This window comes from Bos indicus x Bos taurus, chromosome 1, assembly GCF_003369695.1.
Source record: "Bos indicus x Bos taurus breed Angus x Brahman F1 hybrid chromosome 1, Bos_hybrid_MaternalHap_v2.0, whole genome shotgun sequence".
Taxonomy (NCBI): domain Eukaryota; kingdom Metazoa; phylum Chordata; class Mammalia; order Artiodactyla; family Bovidae; genus Bos; species Bos indicus x Bos taurus.
In genome coordinates, this window is record NC_040076.1 from 69422015 (window position 1) to 69447157 (window position 25143).

Genomic DNA, 25143 nt, shown 5'->3' on the forward strand with positions numbered 1-25143 from the left:
ACCAAATTTCAGTTGCCAAGCTGCTGACCACTGATGTAAAAGTCTGTATTTAAAAATATCACAGACATCTTTTAACAGTGAAAATTTCAATGTGATAAGTTTCATTGCAAAGCAATTTTCACCTGAGTAGAGTTTGAAATTTAGTGCTCATTATGTTTGGAGGAGAAGTGGGGAAAGAAAGACCCACTGGTGTCAGATACTGAGTTTGTAGTTCTTTCACAATGATTTCCCAGAGGGCTGAAGAAACATCAACTATTTTACCTTCCAGGACATATATGATGCCCCCTTTTCTCCAATAAATTTGTTCTGGCATTTTATAAATTCTCAATATCCATATTCCTGTTTACCCATTTAAGCACAGCAACTCAAAATTCATTCAGTTCTATACAACAGTGTCTATATTATGTACATGTTTAATTATCAAGAGAAAATAGAAAATAAAATTTACAGTGATTGAGAAAGGGTCAGAAAATGGGATAGGAAAAGTAATACTGTATAATCAGAATATCCTATTATCCTACCAGTTTCAGTGACAAGGTTTTTTCCTTTATTAGTTGAAATACAAAGGCGGCATAGGGGATCCCAGGAAAATAACACTATATATCAGAAAATTCAACGTGCTCCACCATCAGGATTTCCATTACACATTTAATTTCTTCTGTACAATTTTTATAAACTTGTTTTTCTTTTCAAAGTCATCAGATTTCCAGATTAAATTCAGCACTACACAGTATGCCCTTGAAGTAAAATGAGGTTACCTGCTTTATTTGGATACCAAGTTCCCTTCCAGACAGCATTAAAATAAAGACAAGTAAGACTACACAGATAAAATCCAGTATAATTCAAATCCAACAATGAAAAATTTCCCCCATTTTGTTGCAAAATTCTTTCTACTGAAATGCTCTGCTACAATAATAAAAAGCATACATTACATATAAAAGATACCAGTGTACTAAAAAGTGACAGAAGTGGACTAGCAAATCCTTCAAAGCACATTATATAAATGACTAGCATTTAAAAACATTTTCCTATAAAATGTAGGTCATATACATTTATAAATTGGCGAGTTTATTTCTAAAGCAGTGATGTGTGTGTGTTCAAATAGTTAGCTGTTCTGTACAATATAATATCTACTCAATTCAAACTACAATAGGTTTGTCTTTCTTTGTATTGAAGTTGAACAAATTCATCTGATCAGCTGAGAAACCAAGGTTGAAAAATAAGTATCTAAAAATCAAAGTAGAAAGTTCAGCATTGTTGAAATGTAGCTATGAAATATGAAGAGAACTATTTCACAATGGAGCTGAAGTCACCTCAAAACTTATGGGCTTGAATCTAAAACAGAAACAAATATTAAAATCCAAAGCAAACCACAAAGTTAGGTAGCAGTACAGAAGCAGGAAAAAAACCACACCCCTTCCTTCAGTGTGATGGGCACTAAGTTTTGCAGTCTTCCTCCATCTTGCAGAAGAGTGGTAAGGCCATTCAATGCTTAGTGAAAGTGAGTACAGATGAAGTCAGATTTAGCCTGTCTCCCCTGCAACTTCAATTATGCTGTGTAAACAGTGTTACGTTCCAATAGGAGGAACAATGGAATTTGCTTATAAAAACTGATTAAAGATAATCATTATTACATGAAATAAAGATAATAACTCTGAAATGTTTTTAGAACTTTCCTGATGCTACTTGTAAAGTTAGCACTGCTATGTATTATTGCTTACATACAGTACAACATCATATGCCTTCTAACATAAAGCAGTACTGTGATTTGTTTGTACATATTTACAGATTCTTAAAAACAAGCTGTAAAAACATTACATACTTTCAGACAATACAAATTAGCACATTGGTACTCACTTCAAAACAAATGGAATGCATAACATTAATAAAACATCATAAAGGAAGACGCACATAAAAGTCCTTGATTGTCAAGACACGTTTATATATAAACTCTAACTGTGCAGAATTAAAGATTCAATCATAGGTACATCCTTATTTGATGAACCATATTTACAGCATGGTATTGCATAAAAAAATAAAATAATGTTTACAGGGTTTTACTTTTTTATCCATTGGATTAAAGAAAGCAACAAACACAACAAGAAATGTTTGTCTGCTGTAGTTTGTTTCCTACTAAAGTTTAAGTGAAAGAGGAAACATCCGTTTTTTATTTGCAGAATATAGCAAAAACAACTGGAAAATTATTTCCCTGAAATAAAGCAATTTGAAACGGAAAAAGTTTAAATTAAATTGCAGAGTCAAAAAGTTTCTCATCGATTATAATAGTGCTTCAAGTAAATATACTGTGGAAAAATGAGTCCTAGTTTAAAATGTTCTAAGTCTAAGAAATAGTTTTACAGTAATGCCTACTTTTAAGTTTCCCGGCTTTTTTTTTAAACAGCCCTTTAAAAACCCAAATTAATAAAATGAAAGAAGTGGCAAAAGATCTAACCTAGCTGGCACTTTGCAAGCTTCTCTGGCCTGTGGAAATGAAAGCCTACCCTGAGCACAAGGCCTCTTTTGCCTCTCAGAACAAGAAAATTACCCGACCACTGGCAGTCCTCACTCAGCCAGAGCTAAGAGGATGGATTTCTGTGGTATCAACTAGAAAATCTGCAAGTAGATCCAAAAAATTTAAGAGCCACTTCAAATATTCTGAACTAAATGAAATATGTGTACAGTAAGTTAAAAAACAAACGCGCTTTTAGAAGATGTTCAAGAGATATTACTTCATCTAATGTCATCTGTTTCCAATCTTCAAATGTGAGAACAGGTTCTAAGAAAGCACACCTTGGCTCACATTTCACCAAGTTTAAGGATGTAAGAGTATGTTTTCATAGAACAATTTGCTCACCAAGAGAAATTAAAAAACAAAACAAAACCCAAATTGCAAAAGGATATCCTCAATATTCTGATTTAAAGCAGCACAAAAGGCTACTTGCTTTCTCTGTTAATGCCCAGATAGAAATTAAGTAACTTTCTGAAGCAAAATGGGGAAACCCAACTGTTGAGATGTTTATCATATGATGATAATATTAATACACGGTAACTCTGGTAGGCATGTAAAATTTCACAGTAAAGAGAGTAATGACTATACTTTAAGTGGTAAGTCAGTAAATTATGCCAAAGTATCATTTACCTCAAAATATGCTTCTAATGTGGTAGAAAAGTCTGCCATTATGTAGATGTACAGAAATAAGGCGAACACAGGAATGCAACGCCTGAACTTCTTTCTACTTGCATTGACTGCCACTTTCAAAGGCTTACTGCTCAGCAGTACAGCCACATTCTAGAAACTGTGCTGGTGATGTTAACACAAACCAAAAACCCCAGTTTATTCTGTACCAAGTTCTCAACAGAACAGAAATTCTGATCAGGCTCAAAACAAAAACAAACAACTCAGGACATCAATGCCTACTATCACCCAATAAACAGTATGAGAAAAACACAAATGCCTATTCCTACAGAGAGCACAGTTTCATTGTTAACATCTCGCCTGAATGATGACTTCTTGAGGTTGTGATGTGCAACGCAAGACACACCATACTTAAGAGTCAATAATGGCAAAACTTAAATATATACTTCAAAGAAGTCTAAAATTCTTGAAAAATTTGGCAGCAAAGAAAGCTGTCAAATGGGAAAGTTTCAAGCAAAGTTTAATAACCAAAGTATAGAGGAAACCACATTAAACATAATTTATATTTCTTATCATAAAACACCATATATTCAAAATAAATGTAAAAGATGTTAAGGTTAGATATTTCTTTGTTCCCTTTCTTTATGAGAACAGTCTTGGGATAACATTAAATAAAATAAAAAATAATTTAAAATGTAGAACATTCTATACTGAAACAAAGACTGAAGGTCTATAAGGCCAATATAAAAGCTAAAATGGAAATTAACAAGAAAGCTGCATCTTCAAGGGGTATTAATTTTAGATTACTGATGCTCTATCAGTATGTGTGCATTATGACAAAGATGGTGGAAATTTAAAATAAAAAACAAAAAAGTTGGAACAAATTAAAGAGGATAATAAAATCAATATAACTGTTATTTTCCAAAAATTAAAACTGTCCAATGTGTAACTCAAACCATCATTCTTTAGAAAAGTATATATATATATATATAATATGTATATATATAAAAGCATTATTTATTGTACCATGCTGTATTAAGACAAAATATTAAAAAAAACATTCGTGGTATAAGGATAAAGTCTGTAGTTTATTTAGATTTTGAAATGCAACAAAAGGTTTCCGATCACTCATCTAGCTGAAAAAGAAACTGTAGTTACTAGAATTAGTAAACACTTTTGGTTTGTAAAATTGTAATGAGCCGTGTTCATTAAAAAGTAACTCAAGATAAAATAAGCAATTAAAATGCCCATTTCTTTAGTTTCTCTGGATACTGTTTAATTATCCAATCTATCAAGATTCTAGAAAGAGAAGGATTAAACCAGATTTTACAGTTCCAAAGATACCCAATTTCCTTTTATTGTCAAAAATTAAAATTTTCAATTATGAGATGATTATGACACAACCATATCAAACCTAAAAATCTAAAATTTTTTTTACTTTGAGAAATCAAAAATACCAAATAGATTCTAAGTGCTCTATGTTAACTGAAGTGTATATGTAAAGTAAAATACAATTAAGCTTTAAAACGTGGAATATACATTTTGTATAAGCATTATGTTCTTGGGAATGTAATCTACAGAGTATCTTCTTACTAAAACTTCAAAACCTTGATACTTGCACATGAAAAAATCATAAAAAATATCTAAGTACAACTGTACAAAGAAACTGACACCAATATGCATACTTCCATATAGAAGTGAATGCTTCAACAGTTATGTATTTTGGTAAAAGTTTTGAAAGTATGCATATTTTTTAAAGTAATTAGGCTTTTAAATAGTGGAGTCTTAGACTATCAGATTTTTATTACTTTTCTCAAAAAGAAAAAGTCGATATAATGCAAAATGAAAATCAAGGGTATATGGCATATCATTCTTTAAAAGGTGGTTTCTTTTTTCCCCTCATAGGACACACTAATTTATTTAAGCCATAATCTCTTGACATTTAAACTTTTAAGTTCACTCTGTCTGTAAAGTATACTCAGATTCCCTGCTGAAGTGCCATGACTATGCTGAAAACTTAGAAACAGTATGAGTAAATTTCACACAATTACTAATCTCCTAAGAATGTACAATGATATCAGTTAGGAAACAATTGTGCGAAAGTCTCTTTTTTTTTTCCTTTTAAACTTGGTGTAGGTGGAATAGCAAGTTTCTAAAACAAGTAATGCATTGCTTCTGTAAAGGTGACAACATGTAAGGCAGTTCAAAGAATGCTGACTAACCAAACAAAAACACAGTTATTGGATTATCTTGCTATTCATATCAGCTTAACTTGTTTTAACGCATTGCTCTTAAATCTGTACAGCACTCCATTTTACACAGAGTAACCCCACTCTTGATTAATCTGTTCTAAAGTGCCAGTATTATTTACACATTTTTTTTTTTTAGCCAAAAGTCTGGCCAGTTGTAGCATCAGGTGAGGATGTCATCCCAGCTCTATTATCATTTACATTCACCAAGGGAAATTCTGGAAACTCAGCACTTGTCCCTGGTCCCCGAAGGTTCACCTGTCCATTGGCAGTGCTAAACTGAGTAGCTATTCCAGCTCTGGATCCATGATATGGAGCACGGAAGGGTTGTTCAAAAGAGCTCATTTGGTAAGCTTGGTGGACAGGCTGAGCCTCAGCTTTCTTCTGAGAAGTCACTTGATCCAAAAAGTCCTGTGTTGATGTGGCAGAAGCATGGTTTGTCTCATCACCTGAAAAGGGAAATGAGTGCTGTGAATCACCAACTATGAGTCCAAAGTGGGATTTATCCGGAGTTGTTCTTAGTGGAGAATTCATTCCTGAACGAAAGCTATTGATGGGCATGGCTGCATAGACTTGCTTGTCTATGGAAGAGAATGCTGGCTGATTTGGAAGGGTCTGGTTATCAGTCACAAAGTTAAGGCTCGGGCTATTCAAATAGGCATCATTTTGGCTAGTTCTGTCCAAAGCCTGCTGCAGAAACTTTGAGTATTCCTGCAACATGTTGGCTTTATCTGATGAGGATGCTTGGGAGCTTGATCCAACATTCTCCGACTGGGTAACCTCAGGTACTTCTGAAGAATTTATTGATATGCTAGAAGTCACCTCAGTGTCCGCAACACTGAATGATATCTCATGCTGTCCATTAGCTTTATGGGAATAATGATCCAACAGAGTCTGTAGTACCTCATCTGGAATAACATTTTTGTCGTGATTACTCTTTATCTCCACATTCAGTGCCTGTGAATCTAATATGGATGCTGTGGTACTCTCATCAATGACACTTGCCACAGCTGCTTGTGTTACAGACGGCTGAGAAGCTATAGTGCCCACATTCAGCGCATACTCCCTACTATTGTTACTCGCTGCCTGAAGATACCGCTTCTTCTTCAAAAACTGCATGGCATCATCATAGTTAGTGCTACTGTGCACAGGTTTACTGGGCCCCTCTTGCAAATTGTCAACCTGGTCAATATCAGCATTGCCTTCTGAGTCCAGTAACGCTTGTTTGTCCACAAGTTCAAAAGCATATTTTGAAACTTTGCTCTCTTCATATGTGGATAAAGGTGAAATCGTTTGATTCTGCTCCAATGGCTGTTTCAGACTTCTCTTACTATTAATTTTCTTGAGGACCAACTTAGGTGGATGTATTTCTCCCGATGCATCTTCTAAATGCGATCCCCCAACTGAGGAATGGGGCATTTCCACAGCATACTCTGCCACCATATACTCATCTTTCACTTTCGTACTTGACGAGTAAAGAGGCAAGTAATCATTTTTGTCCTTCTTTAGGTCAGATTTGTCCAAAGAACTCTCTTTGTCCATCCCGGATGATTTTTTCTCAGTTTTCTGCCTTTTCTTTTTTGGCAGTGAGTTATCTTTTGGTGATGTAGAAAAGCCAGAATCTTCCTCAGATGTCAGAAGGCCACCTTTGATGGCACATCTGTTTAGTTTTTTATCATGATTTTCATGGCACATACGTTTATGTTTCAAAACACGATCTGTTCTGGAAAAATACTGTCGAATTCAAAGTTCGGAAGGGAGTTTTTTGTTTTAGTTTTGTGTTTTGGTCAACCAAGAAAAGAAAAGAAAAAAAGCAATTAATATAAAGATAGATATAAGTGTAATAATATGAGCAACTCCAAACTAATTTCCTGAGCCAACTGTCTATTATAAATTGAATCAACAACAGTTAGGAAATTCTTCAAATAGCTTTAGTAGTTACTAACATTTTCTAATTTAATTCATTAGAATTATTTTATCACTGAATTCCAGACAGAAGACTTTCAATGTCAGTCATGCCTCAATAAAGTAACTTTTTAAAAAATTCAAACCACATCTTACCTGTAAACAGTATTCACACTGGTAAGGTTTTTCTCCACTATGAGTTCTCTTATGCCTTTCCATATGGTATTTTTGAATGAATCTCATACCACATTCATCACAGCGAAATGGTTTTTCACCTAGTATATGATACATAAAGTTTAAAACAAAACAAATACTGTGAAATATAAGTTAGTGAATTACTTTACCACAAGAATCTCTAATAAATTACTTTACCACAAGAACGCTGCCATACTTTGTTCTTTTTAAGTGACATAAGTCTTTATTCTAAATATATCTTCCAATTTATTTTGTCAAGAATATCTTGCTTTACAAAAATGAAAGAGAGCGGCACATGCCATTGAGAAGACAAGACTGAAGGCACACATGCTCAATCTCCCAGCCTTTTATTATATGTACACATAAAATACTCTTTCCATAGAGACCAGTATGACCAAGAACTTCACAGTAATATGAATGGGTCTCAGTAGAGTGGTTAACGTCTAATCTTTTTTTCAATCATACAAAAAATATTTTAGAAAAATTTTTGAAAAAGAAAAGGTTACCCATACATAGACCAACACAATTCTGAGTATATTTTTTTTAATTCATGTCTTTTCAAAGATTTTTGTGCTTAAATAAAATCTAAATCCTAAGAAAATATATTTTAAATCTAATTTATCAAAACATAAAACAAGTTTAAATCAGAGCTAGGTTTTAAAAGTAATGTTTGTTTATATTGATTCTCTTTTCCTCAACTCAAATGAGCATTTTTCAAGTCCTTCTGGGAAAGAATTAAAATGAGCGATGTTAACTGGACACAGAACCCCCACCCCACCTCCAATTTTTTTTAAAATGACAAAAGGACTTCTTAGCTTGAAGGAACCATCTTATGAAGATCTAAAATAGTTTGCACTGATGAAGCCACAGCCTAAGTAAACAGAAGGGTGTGACGAGAAGTCACACCCTTCACCTATTTGGAAAACCACTGTTTCTACTTTATTAGTCAACAAAATTTTACTAAATTCTTCTCCCCTACCCATAACCCCTCTGTAAGAGGTTAAAAATTAAAGACTTGTTACTTGTCCTTAAACAGTTTATAACATAATTGGGAAAACATGATACAAATATTACAAGGGAACAACTAACAAAACTATACCCAGCTCTGGTTTACTTTCACAACTTTATAACCCACTAGCTCTCTTCTTGAACTTTCCTCCAGTCAAATTGAAGAACCTACCATCCTCATGCTTTCCTACTTCTGCCTGTTTCATGCTGCTCCTTAAGTCCACTTCTGTGTGTTCAGATACTACGCCCCCCTCGAGGACCAACCCACCTGCTCTAGAATACGTTGCCCTATTCTCCCAGAGGAAAGGTATCTTTATCTTCTCTGTTGTTCAGTTGCTAAGTCCTGTCTGACTCTCTGTGACCTCCGGGACTGCAGCACACCAGGCTTCCCTGTCCTTCACTATCTCCCAGAATTTGCTCAAACTCAAGTGATGCTATCCAACCATCTCATCCTCTGTCGTCCCCTTCTCCTCCTGCCTTCAATCTTGACCAGCATCAGGGTCTTTTCCAATGAGCTGCCTCTTCGCATCACATGGCCAAAGTATTGGAGCTTTAGCTTTTGCATCAGTCCTTCCAATGGATATCCAGAGTTGATTTCCACGAGGACTGACTGGTTTGATCTCCTTGCAGTCCAAGGGACTCTCGAGGGTCTTTTCCAACACCACAGTTCAAAATTCTTTGACATTCAACCTTCTTTATGGTCCAGCTCTCATATCTGTACATGACTACTGGAAAAACCATAGCTTTGACTAGATGGATCTTTATCAGCAAAGAGATGTCTCTGCTTTTTTAATATGCTGTCTAGGTGTATCACAGCTTTTCTTCCAAGAACATCTTTTCATTTCATTAAATTATCATCAAATTATCTTCTTTAACTTTCCACAGAACTGTAGCTGTACCTTTCCTAAGGCACTCATTACTTTCATCTCAATAATTAGTCTACAACTCTACTCTTTTACTAAAGTTCTTTAGGTCAGAATCGGGGCCCAAATTATCTTTATGTAGCTCAAATTACTTAGGGCAATTTTTTAAGTGCCACATGAATGGCATAAAGGATTATTACAGAGGCTTGTTAGTGGAAAAAACCATTATCATGAACTGGCATGGTTTGGAAAAGTTTCTTGGAAGTGTCAGAATCTATGCTGAGCAGTCGTTAAAAGAGACTGTGTATATGTGATTAAAGCCAAGAAAAGAATATTTAGTGGGGAATAACAGAGCAAGTAAGGGTTTAGATATTATAAGATATACTGGAGAATCACAACAAACTGTGAAAAATGGGAATACCAAACCACCTGACCTGCCTCCTGAGAAATCTGTATGCAGGTCAAGAAGCAACAATTAGAACTGGACATGGAACAACAGACTGGTTCCCAATATAGGGAAAGGAGTACGTCAAGGCTGTATATTGCCACCTTGCTTTTTTAAGTTATATGCAGAGTACATTATGCGAAATGCCAGGCTGGATGAAGCACGAGCTGGAATCAAGATTGCCAGGAGAAATATCAGTAACCTGAGATATGAAGATGACACCACCCTTATGGCAGAAAGTGAAGAGGAACTAGAGAGTCTCTTGATGAAAGTGAAAGAGGAGAGTGAAAAACTTGGCTTAAAACTCAATATTCAAAAAAAGATCATGGCATCTGGTCCCATCACTTCATGGCAAAAAGATGGGGAAACAATGGAAACAGTGACAGACTATTTTTTGGGGCTCCAAAATCACTGCAGATGGTGACTGCAGCCATGAAATTAAAAGACACCTGCTCCTTGGAAGAAAAGCTATGACCAATCTAGACAGCATATTAAAAGGCAGAGACATAACTTTGCCAACAAAGGTCCGTCTAGTCAAAGCTATGGTTTTTCCAGTAGTCACGTATGGATGTGAGAGTTGGGACTGTGAAGAAAGCTGAGCGCAGAAAAATTGATGTGTTTGAACTGTGGTTTTGGAGAAGACTCTTGAGAGTCCCTTGGACAGCAAGGAAATCAAACCAGTCAATCCTCAAGGAAATCAGTCCTGAATATCACTGGAAGAACTGATGCTGAGGCTGAAACTCCAACACTTTGGCCACCTGATGCAAAGAACTGATTCACTGAAAAAGACCCTGATGCTCAGAAAGACTGAAGGCAGGAGGAGAAGGGGACGACAGAGGATGAGATGGTTGGATGACATCACCAACTCAATGGACATGAGTTTGAGCAAGTTCTGGGAGCTGGTGATGGACAAGGAGGCCTACCATGCTACAGTCCATGGGGTTGCAAAGAATTGGACACGACTGATCGACTGAACTGATACTGGAGAAATGGTGCCTAAGAAGAGACTTTAACTTGGCAATAAGTCAACTATTTGAAACTTTCAAGAATGCCAACTTCAGTAATTGCTATGGAGTTAACTAAATTTTAGGGCTGAAGGGACTTTGCAATGACTTCAAACTGTGCTCTTGGGAGCTCCACAGAGGCCCCCAAAGGCTAATGTGGCAAATGGCTCTAAGCTTCCACCCAGAATTCAGGAGGAAATAGCTCTACTTCTGTACACAGGGGGTCTGAGTAAGGACTCCAAGGGTTTAGAGACTAGAATGAAGAACCTAACACAACTAACCTCTACCAATTTACTTATCATTACAAAAACAAAGTCCAGAAAAGTTAAGGTATTTGTCCAACAAACGCTGGGAGAGAAGATCACTTACTTAGAACATTTCAAAGGGAAAGAAATGAGAAAAAGGAGGTGAGAATAGACAATCCATTCGAGATTAAGAATTGTTAAGGATGAGGAACTTAACTAAAACTGAAATGGACTATTATGGTGACTAATCAAAAGAACAAGATCTCAGAGGAACTAGGATGAAAAGGGAAAGTACAAGTATTATTTTTTAAAAAGTAAGAATAGATGCATATTTTGAAGTAAAAAGATGTATATGATAGAGCACATTAAAATCAGAAGTTGATTTAGATCATTTTTCAAAAGTGAGAGAGGATAAAGAGAAAATTAGTGAATGAATTAGAATTCAACTAATTCTCCATGAGAAGACTTTAATATTGTTAATAATGATATAACACCTCACACTGGTCAAAGCAGAAGGTAACACACTGATCCTAAAATTCAAATGGAAATGCAAGGGATTCAGAGCAGCTAAAGCAATTTTGAAAAAGAAAACTCAGATTTCCCAACTTCAAAACTTACAGCCAAAGGCCTAAGGAGACATACATATTAAATAACAGAACTGAGAGTCTAAAAATAATCTTTACATTTACAGTTAACCGACCTTTCATTATAGTTGCCAAGATACTTCAGTGGGGAAAAAGTCTTTTCAACAATAATACTGGGACAATTTGATACCCATATGCAAAAGAATGGGATTGGACCTCAACTTCGCATTGCATACAAAAATTAACTCAAAATAGATCATAGGCCTAAATGTGAAAACTATAACCATCAAACTCTTTAATATATGAATAAATCTTGACTTTAGATTATGTGGGCAATGATTTCTTAGATATCACACCAAAAGCATAAGCAACCAAACAAAAAATAAATAAAATATACCTCATCAAAATGAACCTTTGTTCTTCGAAGGACACTATCAAGAATGTGAACAGACAAAATGCTATGGTAGCTGCTGTGAGAATTAATCTGCCAAAATGTTAAACTTAGAATTACCATATAAGCCAACAGTTTTACTCCTAGGTACCAACCCAAAGAACTGAAAACAGGTATTCATTCAGAGATTTGTAAACCAAAACACATAACAGCATTATGCACAGCAAGCAAAAGACGGAAACAACCCAAGGGTCCACCAACAGATGAATGGATAAACAAAATGTGATACATACAGAAGATGGAATATTTTTCAGCCACAAAAAGAAATGAATTTCTGATACATGATATAACATGAATGAACCTTGAAGAAATCATACTAAGAGAAAGAAGCTAGACATAAAAAGAACAAATACTGAGTGATTCCATCTATAAGAAATACCTAGAATAGGCAAATTCACATGGATAGAAAGTAGAATAAAGGTTACCAGGGATTGGAAGAGAGAGGAAAGGAGGGTTATTGCTTAATGGCTACAAGTTTTTGTTTGTGTATAATTTTGTTACACAATGTCATAAATATACTTCATGCCACTACATTGCATAGTTAAAAATTATTAAAATGGTAAATTTAGTTACAGTTTTTTTTCTTATAAGGTGAAAAGACAACCCAGGAATGGGATAAAATATTTTCAAATCATGTTTCTGAAAAGGGATGTCTATCTAGTGTATTAAAAAAGCAACCTAAAAACCACTTATAACTCAACAGTAAAAAGACAAATTATCTAATTTAATAACAAGCAATGGATCTAAACAGACATTTCTCCAAAGAAAATACACAAATAACCAATAAGTACATAAAAAATGCTCAACATTCTTACTTATTATGAGTGTTGAGTGAAGTCACTCAGTTGTGTCCAACTCTTTGTGACCCTATGGTCTGTAGCCTACCAGGCTCCTCCATCCATGGGATTCTGCAGGCAAGAGTACTGGAGTGGGTTGCCATTTCCTTCTCCAGGGTATCCTCCCGACCCAGGTCTCCCGCATTGTAGGCAGACGCTTTACCGTCTGAGCCACCAGGGAAGTCCCTTCCTTACTTATTAGGGAAATGCAAATCAATATCACAATGAGATACCACTTCATACCCAACAGGACAATTACAGTAGAAAGGACAATAATAACAAGCGTTAGCACGGATGCAGAGAAATTGGAATTCTTATGCTTGGGTGGTAGGATTGTAAAGTGGTGCAGCATCTTTGGAAAACAATTTTGCAGATCCTTAACAGTTACCATACCATATAACTCAGCAATTCCACTCCAAAGCATACACCTAAGAGTACTAAAACATTATTTCCACACAAAAACAAATAAGTAAAAACAACCCAAATGTCCCTTAATAGAATAAATGAACAAAACATGGTATATTCATACATGGAACATCATTTAGCTATATAAAGGAATAGAAGTACATGTCGCAACATGAATGAACTTTTAAAACAGTATGCTAAGTGAAAGGAGTTAGGCAAACAAACCACCTACTGTATGATTCCATTCATATGAAATGTCCGTAACAGGGAAATCCATAGAAACAGAAAGTAGATTAAAGATTGCCTAGTGCTGGGAGGTATGGGTACAGGATTTTAGAATGGTGAAGGTTATTCTAACTTAGAATAGACTGTTAAGAGTCCTGTGACAGTTGTACAACTCTGTCAATATACTATAAACTACTGAACTGCACACTTTAAAGGGATGGGGTTTTTGACACTGTGAATTATATTTCAATAAAGTTGCAAATTTATATACTGCAAGTTAACACAACTGACATCATACAAAGTGAGTAAGATTATTTCTTCCCGCAAGGCGCAAACAATTGAATTCAAAATAAATTAACTGGAGAAAAATCATGCTTGAATTATTAACTATGTATTAGTACATGTTGGGTAGGAAATGGCAACCCCAGTAGGCTACAGTCCATGTGGCTACAAATAGTCGGACATGACTGAATGAGTGACACACACACACACACACACACATTAGTACATGATCAAGAATTAAAAGCTCATTTTACTAGAAGCAACATTAACAAACCTAAACAAAAAGGTACTAGAAACATTAATACCTTAAAAGAAATTTGTACAAATGTTCCCTTGTTGCTTAAAAAAAAACAAAAATCAAAACTAAAAAAACAAACAACTTTCATGGCCCCTTAAACAGAACAATTACAATGGCCAAGTCAGCCAGGATTAATGTAGACACAAATTTATCTTCCATAGTCATTTACTTTTTGAGTACTCACTTTTGATATACTTATTTCTAATCCTTTGTTTTCTCCTTTAATATTTTCCTTTTTCACTATATCATCTTTCTTCACATCTTTTTCTCCCATTCCCCCCTCCCTTCTTCTCTCACTTTTTAACTAGCTATTCCAGAAATAAGACTTTTTAAAATTTAAGTTTTGTCATTTAAGGATCCTTCTTTGTTTATGGATTAGATCACATACTTAAATGGTTCAAAAAAAACCACACAAAAACACAAAACAATACAGACAAGTATATGGGAAAAAGTTTTCTTCCTATCTTTGCCCCTCCATTGGTACCCACATTTACTTGTTGGGGCTCTGTTTCCTTCCAGTTTCTTGACCCAAGCATAAAGAAAAATAAGTACATATTCTTTTTATAATTTTTCTCTCTTTCCTATGTGTCTATAGCATATTTTATTGTGTTTAGAGATCTTGTCAGTAGAAAAAGAATTAGCTCATTTGTTCTGACAACTGATATATCTTTCACTGATGGACACACATTTAACCAGTCCCTATTATTTCCAAATATTTCCTATTATAAATGATATTGTAATAGATATCCTGTCAATATATTAATTCATACATTTACAGGTACATTTGTAGGGTAAATTCTCAGAAACAGAATTCCTGATCAAATAATAAAAATATCTGTGATTGTGAAATACACTGACAAGTTGGTCTCCATGGAGATATTAATGTATATTTCACCACCCATGTATGAGTGACTGTTTTCCTATAACCCTGCCATAAACTACTATGTTGTTAAACATCTTGATGACTTCAAATACATGAAAAAACAGTATTTCAGTATGAGGTTGACCATCTTATATGTCATTTTTCTATGAACTGTCTATATCTATCTTTCACCTTTTATTTTTTTAAACTAGGTTGCTGATCTTTCTTGTGATGATTTATAAGAGCTTTATTAAAGAGACTGGTCTTTTGATTGTATGAGTTCTACAACTATTTTCCATGGGTTTTTTTTGGTGCGTGATTCTTTGTGACCCTACGGACTGAGGCCACCAGGCTCCTCTGTCCATGGGACTCTCCAGGAAAGACTATACTGAAGTGGGTTGCCACGCCCTCCTCCAGAGGATCTTCCCCACCTAGGGATTGAACCCGCATCTCTCATGTCCCCTAAAATGGCAGGTAGGTTCTTTACCATTAGTGCCATCTTTACATAGATGAATTATCAAACATTTATTTTATGGATATTAAATTTTGAGTACTTTCAGAATTTTCCCGTTCCAATCTGTCCATATTTTTAATGACACATAGGTAGTTTCATCTTTTACATTAAATCTGATACATTTGGAGCTCATCCTGAGGTAGAATGTGATGGATAAAAGTCTGTCTTTCCAGATGGCTATCCTGGTTTTCCCACATAATTTACTGCAAGGTTCAGCTTTACTTGATCACTTTTTTATCATAATCATATACTAGTAAGTTCTATGGGTCTATTTCCAGACTTTATATTCTATTCTATCAGACTATTAATAAGCCAGAACCAACATATTTTAGTTTTTAAGACTTTATATACTTTATCATTTGGTAGGACTAATCACTCTACGTGCTTCAGTCCATGGGGTTGCAGAGTCGGACATGACTTAGTGAACAACAATCCCCCTCATTGTTCTTTTATTTTTGTCTGGTTTGTCGTATTTGTCCACTTTTCAAAACACTTCTGAATTAGCTGGTCTAATATCTGGGGTGAGAGGAAGGGACAGTTGCCTGAAATATTTAGGTTAACTTATGGAAAACTGATACACTTTATGAGCTTTATGAAGATGCCTCTTCTAACTGAAAAAAAGAAAGGGAAAGAAGTTTTGTTCTGTGTCCTCAACAGAGTTTTAATAATTTCCCAATATGGAACTTTCCACATTTCTTATTGTGATATTATAAAGGGTTATTTTCTTCCATTATATCTTCTACTGTGTGTGTTATTTACATACAAAGTATATGGTTTTTGGCAGTTTTAGTGAATTTGCTGGTGTACAGTCATTTTCGGTTGACTCTCATGGGTTTTCCAAGTTTACAATAATATTGTTTGCAGACAGTTATTTTTAAACTATAATATTTTTCTCTTGCTACTTCTGCTGGCTACTATTCTCAAATATTATGTTAAAAATAATGGTAATAATGTGCTCTGTATCTTCTTCCCAACTTTGGTACTTTCATATATCTCTTAAATAGAAATGAAAATAAAATGACTGGTAAATATTTCCTTAAGAAACATGAAAACACTTAAGTTAAATTTCTTTCCAGAGCCTCTCTACTGGAAAAGGAAGACAATCTATACAACACTTGAGTGACTTTAAGGTGAACAGGAAAGGTTTGTTTACATGAAAAATACTAAGAATTTTGTAAATACTGTTTGCAATTCAGGAAAGCAATAACATGGTGAAGAAGAAACAATCTCAAGCTGTTCTACTAATGATACTTTTCCAATACCCAAGGAGCCTGGAGTTTCATTTTTACCAGTTATCAATGAGACGACGTTGCAGTGTTTCCTTTTTTCCCACTGCAGTGTTTTTTCCTGGTAACTTGACACTGAGTTGTTTAAGGGCAAGAATTCTTACTTAAAATGTGTGTAAATATTAGGGAAAATTATATACAAGAAACTGATAAGGACATAAGTTTTATGAACAAAATACCTCACAATGACAATATATTAATCTGACTTTTGGTAGTTTCAACCAATCTGCTTTTTCCTCTTCAATCATTCTAATCTGGCTTCTGTACTTACTTTATCAAAATGGTTGTCGTAGATCACCTTCAGGTTAAATACAACCAAATCTTTTCAGTTATCATAGCAGACCTCTCAGCAGGATTCGATTCAGGTGATCCCTTTCTTTTTTCTTGATTTCTGTGACATTCATGCTCTTTCAACCTCTCTAACGGCTCCTTCTCAATCAAGGCTCTTTCTAGTTCACTCTCCTCCCTCCAACTATGAAATATTTTAGTTCTTTATGGCTTCCTTCTAAACTACCTGCTTTTCTCCTTCTATATACTTATCTTTGGCAAGAAGGGAAACTCATCTATTTCCACGGCTTTAATTACTCTCAACTCTGAGCTCCAGATCATCCATCCAAACTGCCTACACTTCCATGACACTCAGGGATCTCAAATGTATCGTATGTATCTCAAATGTATCACTAATGATCTTCAACCCACAGCTTAGTTCTTATCCAGACTCCCTCTTTGTATGAATTCTTACTCAAAATATGGATAAATATTAGGGAATTTCATCCACCTAGTTTTGCAAACCCGGAGGAGGCGATGGCACCCCACTCCAGTACACCTGCCTGGAAAATCCCATGGACAGAGAAGCCTAGTTGGCTGCAGTCCATGGGGTCACTAAGAGTTGGATACGACTGAGTGATTTCACTTTCACTTTTCACTTTCATGCACTGGAGAAGGAAATGGCAATCCACTCCAGTGTTCTTGCCTGGAGAATCCCAGGGACAGGGGAGCCTGGTGGGCTTCCGTCTATGGGGTCACACAGAGTCGGACACGACTGAAGTGACTTAGCAGCAGTAGCAGTTTACACAACTTTTCTCTTCAACCCCTCCGTATTCAACTGGTTAACACATTACTGACCTACTGATTCTACCTACTAAGTACCTGTCAAATCTGCCCAGTTCTTTCCGTTACTTTCCACTGTCATCACCCAAGTCCAAGATACTCTCATCTTCTGGCCTGGACTACTATCTAATATCCTCCTAACAACAGTCTCTTTGTGATTCACTCTTGTCTCTTTCCAATTCCACACCACAGCTAGATTTTATTAACATTAAGTACATGTGATCATGTATAAAGCCTACAGTTCCTAGGATCAATACACACACAAACACGCAGCACTCCATTCATTACCATCTGGTCCCTGTATCTTTCTCTGATCTTTCTTTACAATACTCCTCTTCACCTTCTGAGCTCTAACCAAAACCTTCTTTCAATTCCTAGTACTGTCATGCTTTTTCTTCTCCCAGGATCATTTTCTCTTATAACTCCTCCTGCAAACCAATTCATCATCATGATAGTCAATCTAAAGTGCTTTACACTCAAAAAATAGTACCTACTATTCTTAGTAATCAGAATGAAAATGGCAATCATTTTAATAATGAAGTCTTCATAAAGTCTAGGTCAAAATACTTAAATTATTTAGATATTATGACATCAAATATAATAATATAAAATACTATAATATTTAGGTATTATGATATCTATGACTATGTTCACATGGCCTAGTAATACATACTTGGTAACACAAGGGATTTTCTATCTTTAATAAGTCATAAAAGCAGAGAAAATAAAATTTACAAGTATAGCACATATTATACTAATCAAAAAAGATTATTCATTACTATGAGAACCACTATAAGTACTTAAGATTATAGATTCTAGAACCAGACTAGCTGGGTTTTAGTGCTATCTCAGGATTTCTTAACTGTGAGACACTGATCATGTTATTTAAATTCTTCTTAATATTCTCATCTGTAAAGTGAAAACATTAATAAAATACATATTGGAGCCAAATGTTAAATGAGATAACCTGTGTGAGTAACCAGTCTTTGCTTAAGAAAAATCTAGCAAATTTTAATAGCTCAATAAACATGAGCTATTAAACATATAACTTAAGAGGCTGATGTAAATGATTATCACTATATTAACACATTGATTACAGTTAAAATCCAGTGACTAGGCTACATATCCCAAATCAAAGTATCCTTAAGCTAGACAGACAATTCAGGAAAACAGGAAACAAGGAGGATTACTGAAATAATTATACAGAAACATAATCACACTCCCAGTAACTTGCTTTAAACTTCAGAGCATTTAAGAAATAAGAAGGTCACTTACTGCACAATTAAATTTATCTAACATTCTCAAAATGGCATACAACTATAAAGATGGAAAACACATTAGTGTTTGTCAGGAGTTAATTATGGAGGAGAGGGAGCGAAAGAAGTCGTGTGACTGTAAACAGACAGTACAAGGAAACTTTTTATAATAAGATGAAGGTACCAGTAAAATTTAAAAACAAATAAACACACAAACAAACAAACAGAAATAAGAATATCCTTGGCATATAGGAGGTCAGAAAGTTCATTTATCAGTCTAAGAAGAACCCATATACTATGCAGGAAACTATATATATATACATATATGTGTGTGTGTGTGTGTGTGTGTGTGTGTGTGTGTGTGTGTGTGTATGTACATATGTATGTATTTATTTTCTTGGTTATGCTGCATGGCATACATGGGATCTGAGTTCCCCAACTAGGGACCGAACCCATGACCCCTGCATTAGAAGCATGGAGTCAACCACTGGACTGCCAGGGAAGTCCCAGGAACTATAATTGATAGGAAATCATCTGAGACTAAAACCACAACCAATGAAGTACAAATTATGTTATTAAATAAAAACTGTGAAATTGCCACAGTAAAATGAAGCAATGTCAGTTAAACTGGTAAAAACCCAAAAGGGCTTAACTAGTAACAGTAGTAATTTTTGTGGGCAGCAAATTTTTTAAACCCACTTTTCAGGAAATACAGAACAATTTCAATGCCTGCCTTTTCAACTTTAGAAAGAAACTCTGGCAATGTTTGCCCTTTTTAAAATAACACACTGGGGTCACCATCTCCCCCCACAAAAGAAAACAATGAAAGAATTGTTTCATTTTTTTCTGGGCTTCTTTTCTTTGGTAAAGCAATGAAATTATACATTTACAGCGAAATTTCTTTAATGCTCTAGTTTTCTTAGAATTAAATAGCAAATGACAGGTGGGAAACTATGTTTTAGGCTACCATAGATTAGATTTTAGATTCCTTTTTTGTGACAAACAACACTAAAATAAAATTTAAAAAAAAATTATAAATTACCTCTATCTAGTAAGAGCAACATCCCTGATGCACTATACAAATTTTTAAAAATTTGCAAGTTGGTCTAGGAACTATTTGAAGAAAACAAAATCAAAACAACAAACACTGTCCTAATTCTGAAAATAAGTGAACATCATTTAAATATGGCAATTTCCACAGTTCATTTTCTGTCAGCCAATATACAACTTGTACTAATATATAAGCATATTAACACTAAGTAACTGATGTTCCAATGACAGCACCTAGAAAAACTTAAAGTAATATTAATTAACGATAAAGAAAAGGAAAGATATAAGCATCTAAATGCAGAGTTCCGAAGAATAGCAAAGAGAGATAAGAAAGTCTTCCTCAGTGATCAATGCAGGAAAATAGAGGATGACAAGAGAATGGGAAAGACTAGAGATCTCTTCATGAAAATTAGAGATACCAAGGGAACATTTCATGCAAAGATGGGCTCAATAAACGACAGAAATGGTATGGACCTAACAGAAGCAGAAGATATTAAGAAGAGGTGGCAAGAATACACAGAACTGTACAAAAAAGAGCTTCACGACCCAGATAATCATGATGGTGTGCTCACTCACCTAGAGCCAGACATCCTGGAATGGGAAGTCAAGTGGGCCTTAGGAAGCATCACTGCCAACAAAGCTAGTGGAGGTGATGGAATTCCAGTTGAGTTATTTCAAATCCTGAAAGATGATGCTGTGAAAGTGCTCCACTCAATATGCCAGCAAATTTGGAAAACTCAGCAGTGGCCACAGGACTGGAAAAGGTCAGTTTTCATTCCAATCCCAAAGAAAGGCAATGCCAAAGAATGCTCAAACTACCACACAATTGCACTCATCTTACACGCTAGTAAAGTAATGCTCAAAATTCTCTAAGCCAGGCTTCAGCAATATGTGAACCGTGAACTTCCTGATGTTCAAGCTGGTTTTAGAAAAGGCAGAGGAACAGAGATCAAATTGCCAATATCCGCTGGATCATGGAAAAAGCAAGAGAATTCCAGAAAAAGATCTATTTCTGCTTTATTGACTATGCCAAAGCCTTTGACTGTGTGGATCACAATAAACTGTGGAAAATTCTGAGAGAGATGGGAATACCAGACCACCTGATCTGCCTCTTGAGAAACCTGAATACACGTCAGGAAGCAACAGTTAAAACTGGACATGGAGCAACAGACTGGTTCCAAATAGGAAAAGGAATACGTCAAGGCTGTATATTGTTACACTGCTTATTTAACTTCTATGCAGAGTACATCATGAGAAATGCTGGGCTGAAAGAAGCACAAGCTGGAATCAAGATTGTCGGGAGAAATATCAATAACCTCAGATATGCAGATGACACCACCCTTATGGCAGAAAGTGAAGAGGAACTAAAAAGCCTCTTGATGAAAGTGAAAGAGGAGAGTGAAACAGTTGGCTTAAAGCTCAACATTCATAAAACTTAAGATCATGGCATCTGGTCCCATCACTTCATGGGAAATAGATGGAGAAACAGTGGAAACAGTGTCAGACTTTATTTTTCTGGGCTCGAAAATCACTCCAGATGGTGATTACAGCCATGAATTAAAAGATGCTTACTCCTTGGAAGGAAAGTTATGACCAACCTAGATAGCATATTCAAAAGCAGAGACATTACTTTGCCAACAAAGGTCTGTCTAGTCAAGGCTATCATTTTTCCAGTGGTCACGTATGGATGTGAGAGTTGGACTGTGAAGAGAGCTGAGCACCAAGGAATTGATGCTTTTGAAGTGTGGTGTTGGAGAAGACTCTTGAGAGTCCCTTGCCCTGCAAGGAGATCCAACCAGTCCATTCTAAAGGAGATCAGACCTGGGTGTTCATTGGAAGGACTGATGCTGAAGCTGAAACTCCAATACTTTGGCCACCTCACACGAAGAGTTGACTGACTTATTGGAAAAGACCCTGATGCTGGGAGGGATTGGGGGCAGGAGGAGAAGGAGATGACAGAGGATGAGTGGCTGGATGGCATCACTGACTCGATGGACATGAGTTTGGGTAAACTCCGGGAGTTGGTGATGGACAGGGAGGCCTGATATGCTGTGATTCATGGGGTCGCAAAGAGTCGGACACGACTGAGCGACTGAGCTGAACTGAACTGATCTGAACCATCCAAATGTGGCATATATTGTGTTCTTCAGTCGCTCAGTCGTGTCCAACTCTTTGCGACTGCATGGACTGCAGCAGGCCAGGCTTCCCTGTCTTTCATCATCTTCGAGAGCTTGTATATGTAACATATGTAACTACTTTTTATTTATTTAAAAAACTAATTTAGACTACCACACAAGTCTGTCTTCCACAGATGTGGTTAAAATTTTTTTAAATTAGTAAAATGGCAGGATATATATCTTCAATAAAAAGAAATTTAAGTTAGAGTCTCAAAATGTAAAACAGATTTAAAATAGCAGTGAGCTAACATTATCCTACTTACATTTTAAATTAGTCCATGTATTTTTGAACTTAATATAAATCCCTAATTTCTAGCTACTTCTTCAAAAAAGTGTTCTAGAAAAAAAGTTCAACAGTTAAGACTACATTAAGAATAGGGGGTTATCAAATCAATAGACTCTATCAGTTCAGTTCAGTCACTCAGTTGTGTCCGACTCTTTGTGACCCCACAAACCGTAGCACGCCAGGACTCCCTGTCCATCACCAACTCCTGGAGTCCACCCAAACCCATGTCCATTGAGTCGGTGATGCCATCCAGCCACCTCATCCTCTGTCGTCTCCTTCTCTTCCTGCCCTCAATCTTTCCCAGCATCGGGTCTTATTTCAAATGAGTCAGCTCTTCGCATCAGGCGGCCAAAATATTGGAGTTTCAGCTTCAACATCAGTCGTACCAATGAACACCCAGGACTGATCTCCTTTAGGATGGACTGGTTGGATCTCCTGGCAGTCCAAGGGACTCTCAAGAGTCTTCTCCAACACCACAGTTCAAAAGCATCAATTCCTTGGCGCTTGGCTTTCTTTATAGTCCAACTCTCACGTCCATACATGACCACTGGAAAAACCATAGCCTTGACTACACGGATCTTTGTTGACAAAGTAATGTCTCTGCTTTTAATATGCCATCTAGGTTGGTCATAACTTTGAAGGAGCAAGAAATCTATTATAATTTCATGGCTGCAGTCACCATCTGCAGTGATTGTGGAGTCCAGAAAAATAAAGTCTGACACTGCTTCCCAATCTATTTGCCATGAAGTGATGGGACCCAATGCCATGATCTTAGTTTTCTGAATGCTGAGCTTTAAGCCAACTGTTTCACTCTCCTCCTTCACTTTCATCAAGAGGCTTTTTAGTTCCTCTTTGCTTTCTGCCATAAGGGTGGTGTCATCTGCATATCTGGGGTTATTGATATTTTCCCGGCAATCTTGATTCCAGCTTGTGTTTCTTCCAGCCCAGCGTTTCTCATGATGTACTCTGCATATAAGTTAAATTAGCAAGGTGACAATATATATCCTTGACGTACTCCTTTTCCTATTTGGAACCAGGTCTGTTGTTCCATGTCCAGTTCTAACTGTTGCTTCCTAACCTGCACACAGGTTTCTCAAGAGGCAGGTCAGGTGGTCTGGTATTCCCATCTCTTTCAGAATTTTCCACAGTTTATTGTGATCCACATAGTCAAAGGCTTTAGCATAGTCAATAAAGCAGAAATAGAAGTTTTTCTGGAACTGTCTTTTTGGACGATTCAGCGGATATTGGCAATTTGATCTCTGGTTCCTCTGCCTTTTCTAAAACCAGCTTGAACATCAGGAAGTTCACGGTTCACTTATTGCTGAAGCCTGGCTTGGAGAATTTTGAGCATTACTTTACTAGCATGTGAGATGAGTGCAATTGTGTGGTAGTTTGAGCATTCTTTGGCATTGCCTTTCTTGGGAGTGGGATGAAAACTGACCTTTTCCAGTCCTGTGGCCACTGCTGAGTTTTCCAAATTTGCTGGCATATTGAGTGCAGCACATTCACAGCATCATCTTTCAGGATTTGAAACAGCTCAACTAGGATTCCATCACCCCCACTAGCTTTGTTCATAGTGATGCTTCTTAAGGCCCAATTGACCTCACATTCCAGGATGTATGGCTTTAGATGAGTGATCACACCATCGTGATTATCTGGGTCATGAAGATCTTTTTGTACAATTCTTCGGTACACCTCTTCTTGCCACCTTTTCTTAATATCTTCTGCTTCTTTTAGGTCCATACCATTTCTGTCCTTTATCGAGCCCATCTTTGCATGCAATGTCTGACAGAATGTGGTACACTGGAGAAAGGAATGGCAAACCACTTAAGTATTCTTGCCTTGAGAACCCCATGAACAGTATGAAAAGGCAAAAAGATAGGACACTGAAAGATGAACTCGCCAGGTTGGTAGGTGCCCAATATGCTACTGGAGATCAGTGGAGAAATAACTCCAGAAAGAATGAAGGGATGGAGCAAAAGCAAAAACACCACCCAGTTGTGGATGGGACTGGTTTAAACAAGGTTCAATGCTGTAAAGAGCAATACTGCATAGGAACCTGGAATGTCAGGTCCATGAATCAAGGCAAATTGGACGTGGTCAAACAGGAGATGACACGAGTGAAAGTCAACAACATTCTAGGAATCACCAAACTAAGATGGACTGGAATGGGTGAATTTAACTCAGATGACCATTATATCTACTACTGTGGGCAGGAATCCCTTAGAAGAAATGGAGTAGCCATCATAGTCAACAAAGAGTCTGAAATGCAGTACCCGGATGTAATCTCAAAAACGACAGAATGATCTCTGTTCGTTTCCAAGGCAAACCATTCAATATCACAGTAATCCAAGTCTATGCCCCAACCAGTAACGCTGAAGATGCTGAAGTTGAACAGTTCTATGAAGACCTACAAGACCTTCTAGAACTAACACCCTAAAAAGATGTCCTTTTTATTATAGGGGACTGGA

The 25143-nt window shown here is 36.2% G+C and overlaps 1 protein-coding gene across 9 annotated transcripts in view; it reads right to left on the minus strand.

Moving 5' to 3' along the window:
• Nucleotides 1-393: 393 nt before the first annotated feature.
• ZNF148 (zinc finger protein 148) overlaps nt 394-25143 on the minus strand; it is a 146599-nt gene continuing 121849 nt past the window's right edge. For all 9 annotated transcript variants that reach the window (XM_027536520.1, XM_027536596.1, XM_027536577.1 and 6 more), the window contains 2 exons: nt 7447-7565; nt 394-7119 (listed from right to left, as the gene is read on the minus strand). In XM_027536520.1, the coding sequence (XP_027392321.1) occupies nt 5521-7119; nt 7447-7565 (1718 nt within the window). In that variant the 3' untranslated portion in view covers nt 394-5520. The remainder of the gene's footprint in view (nt 7120-7446; nt 7566-25143) is intronic.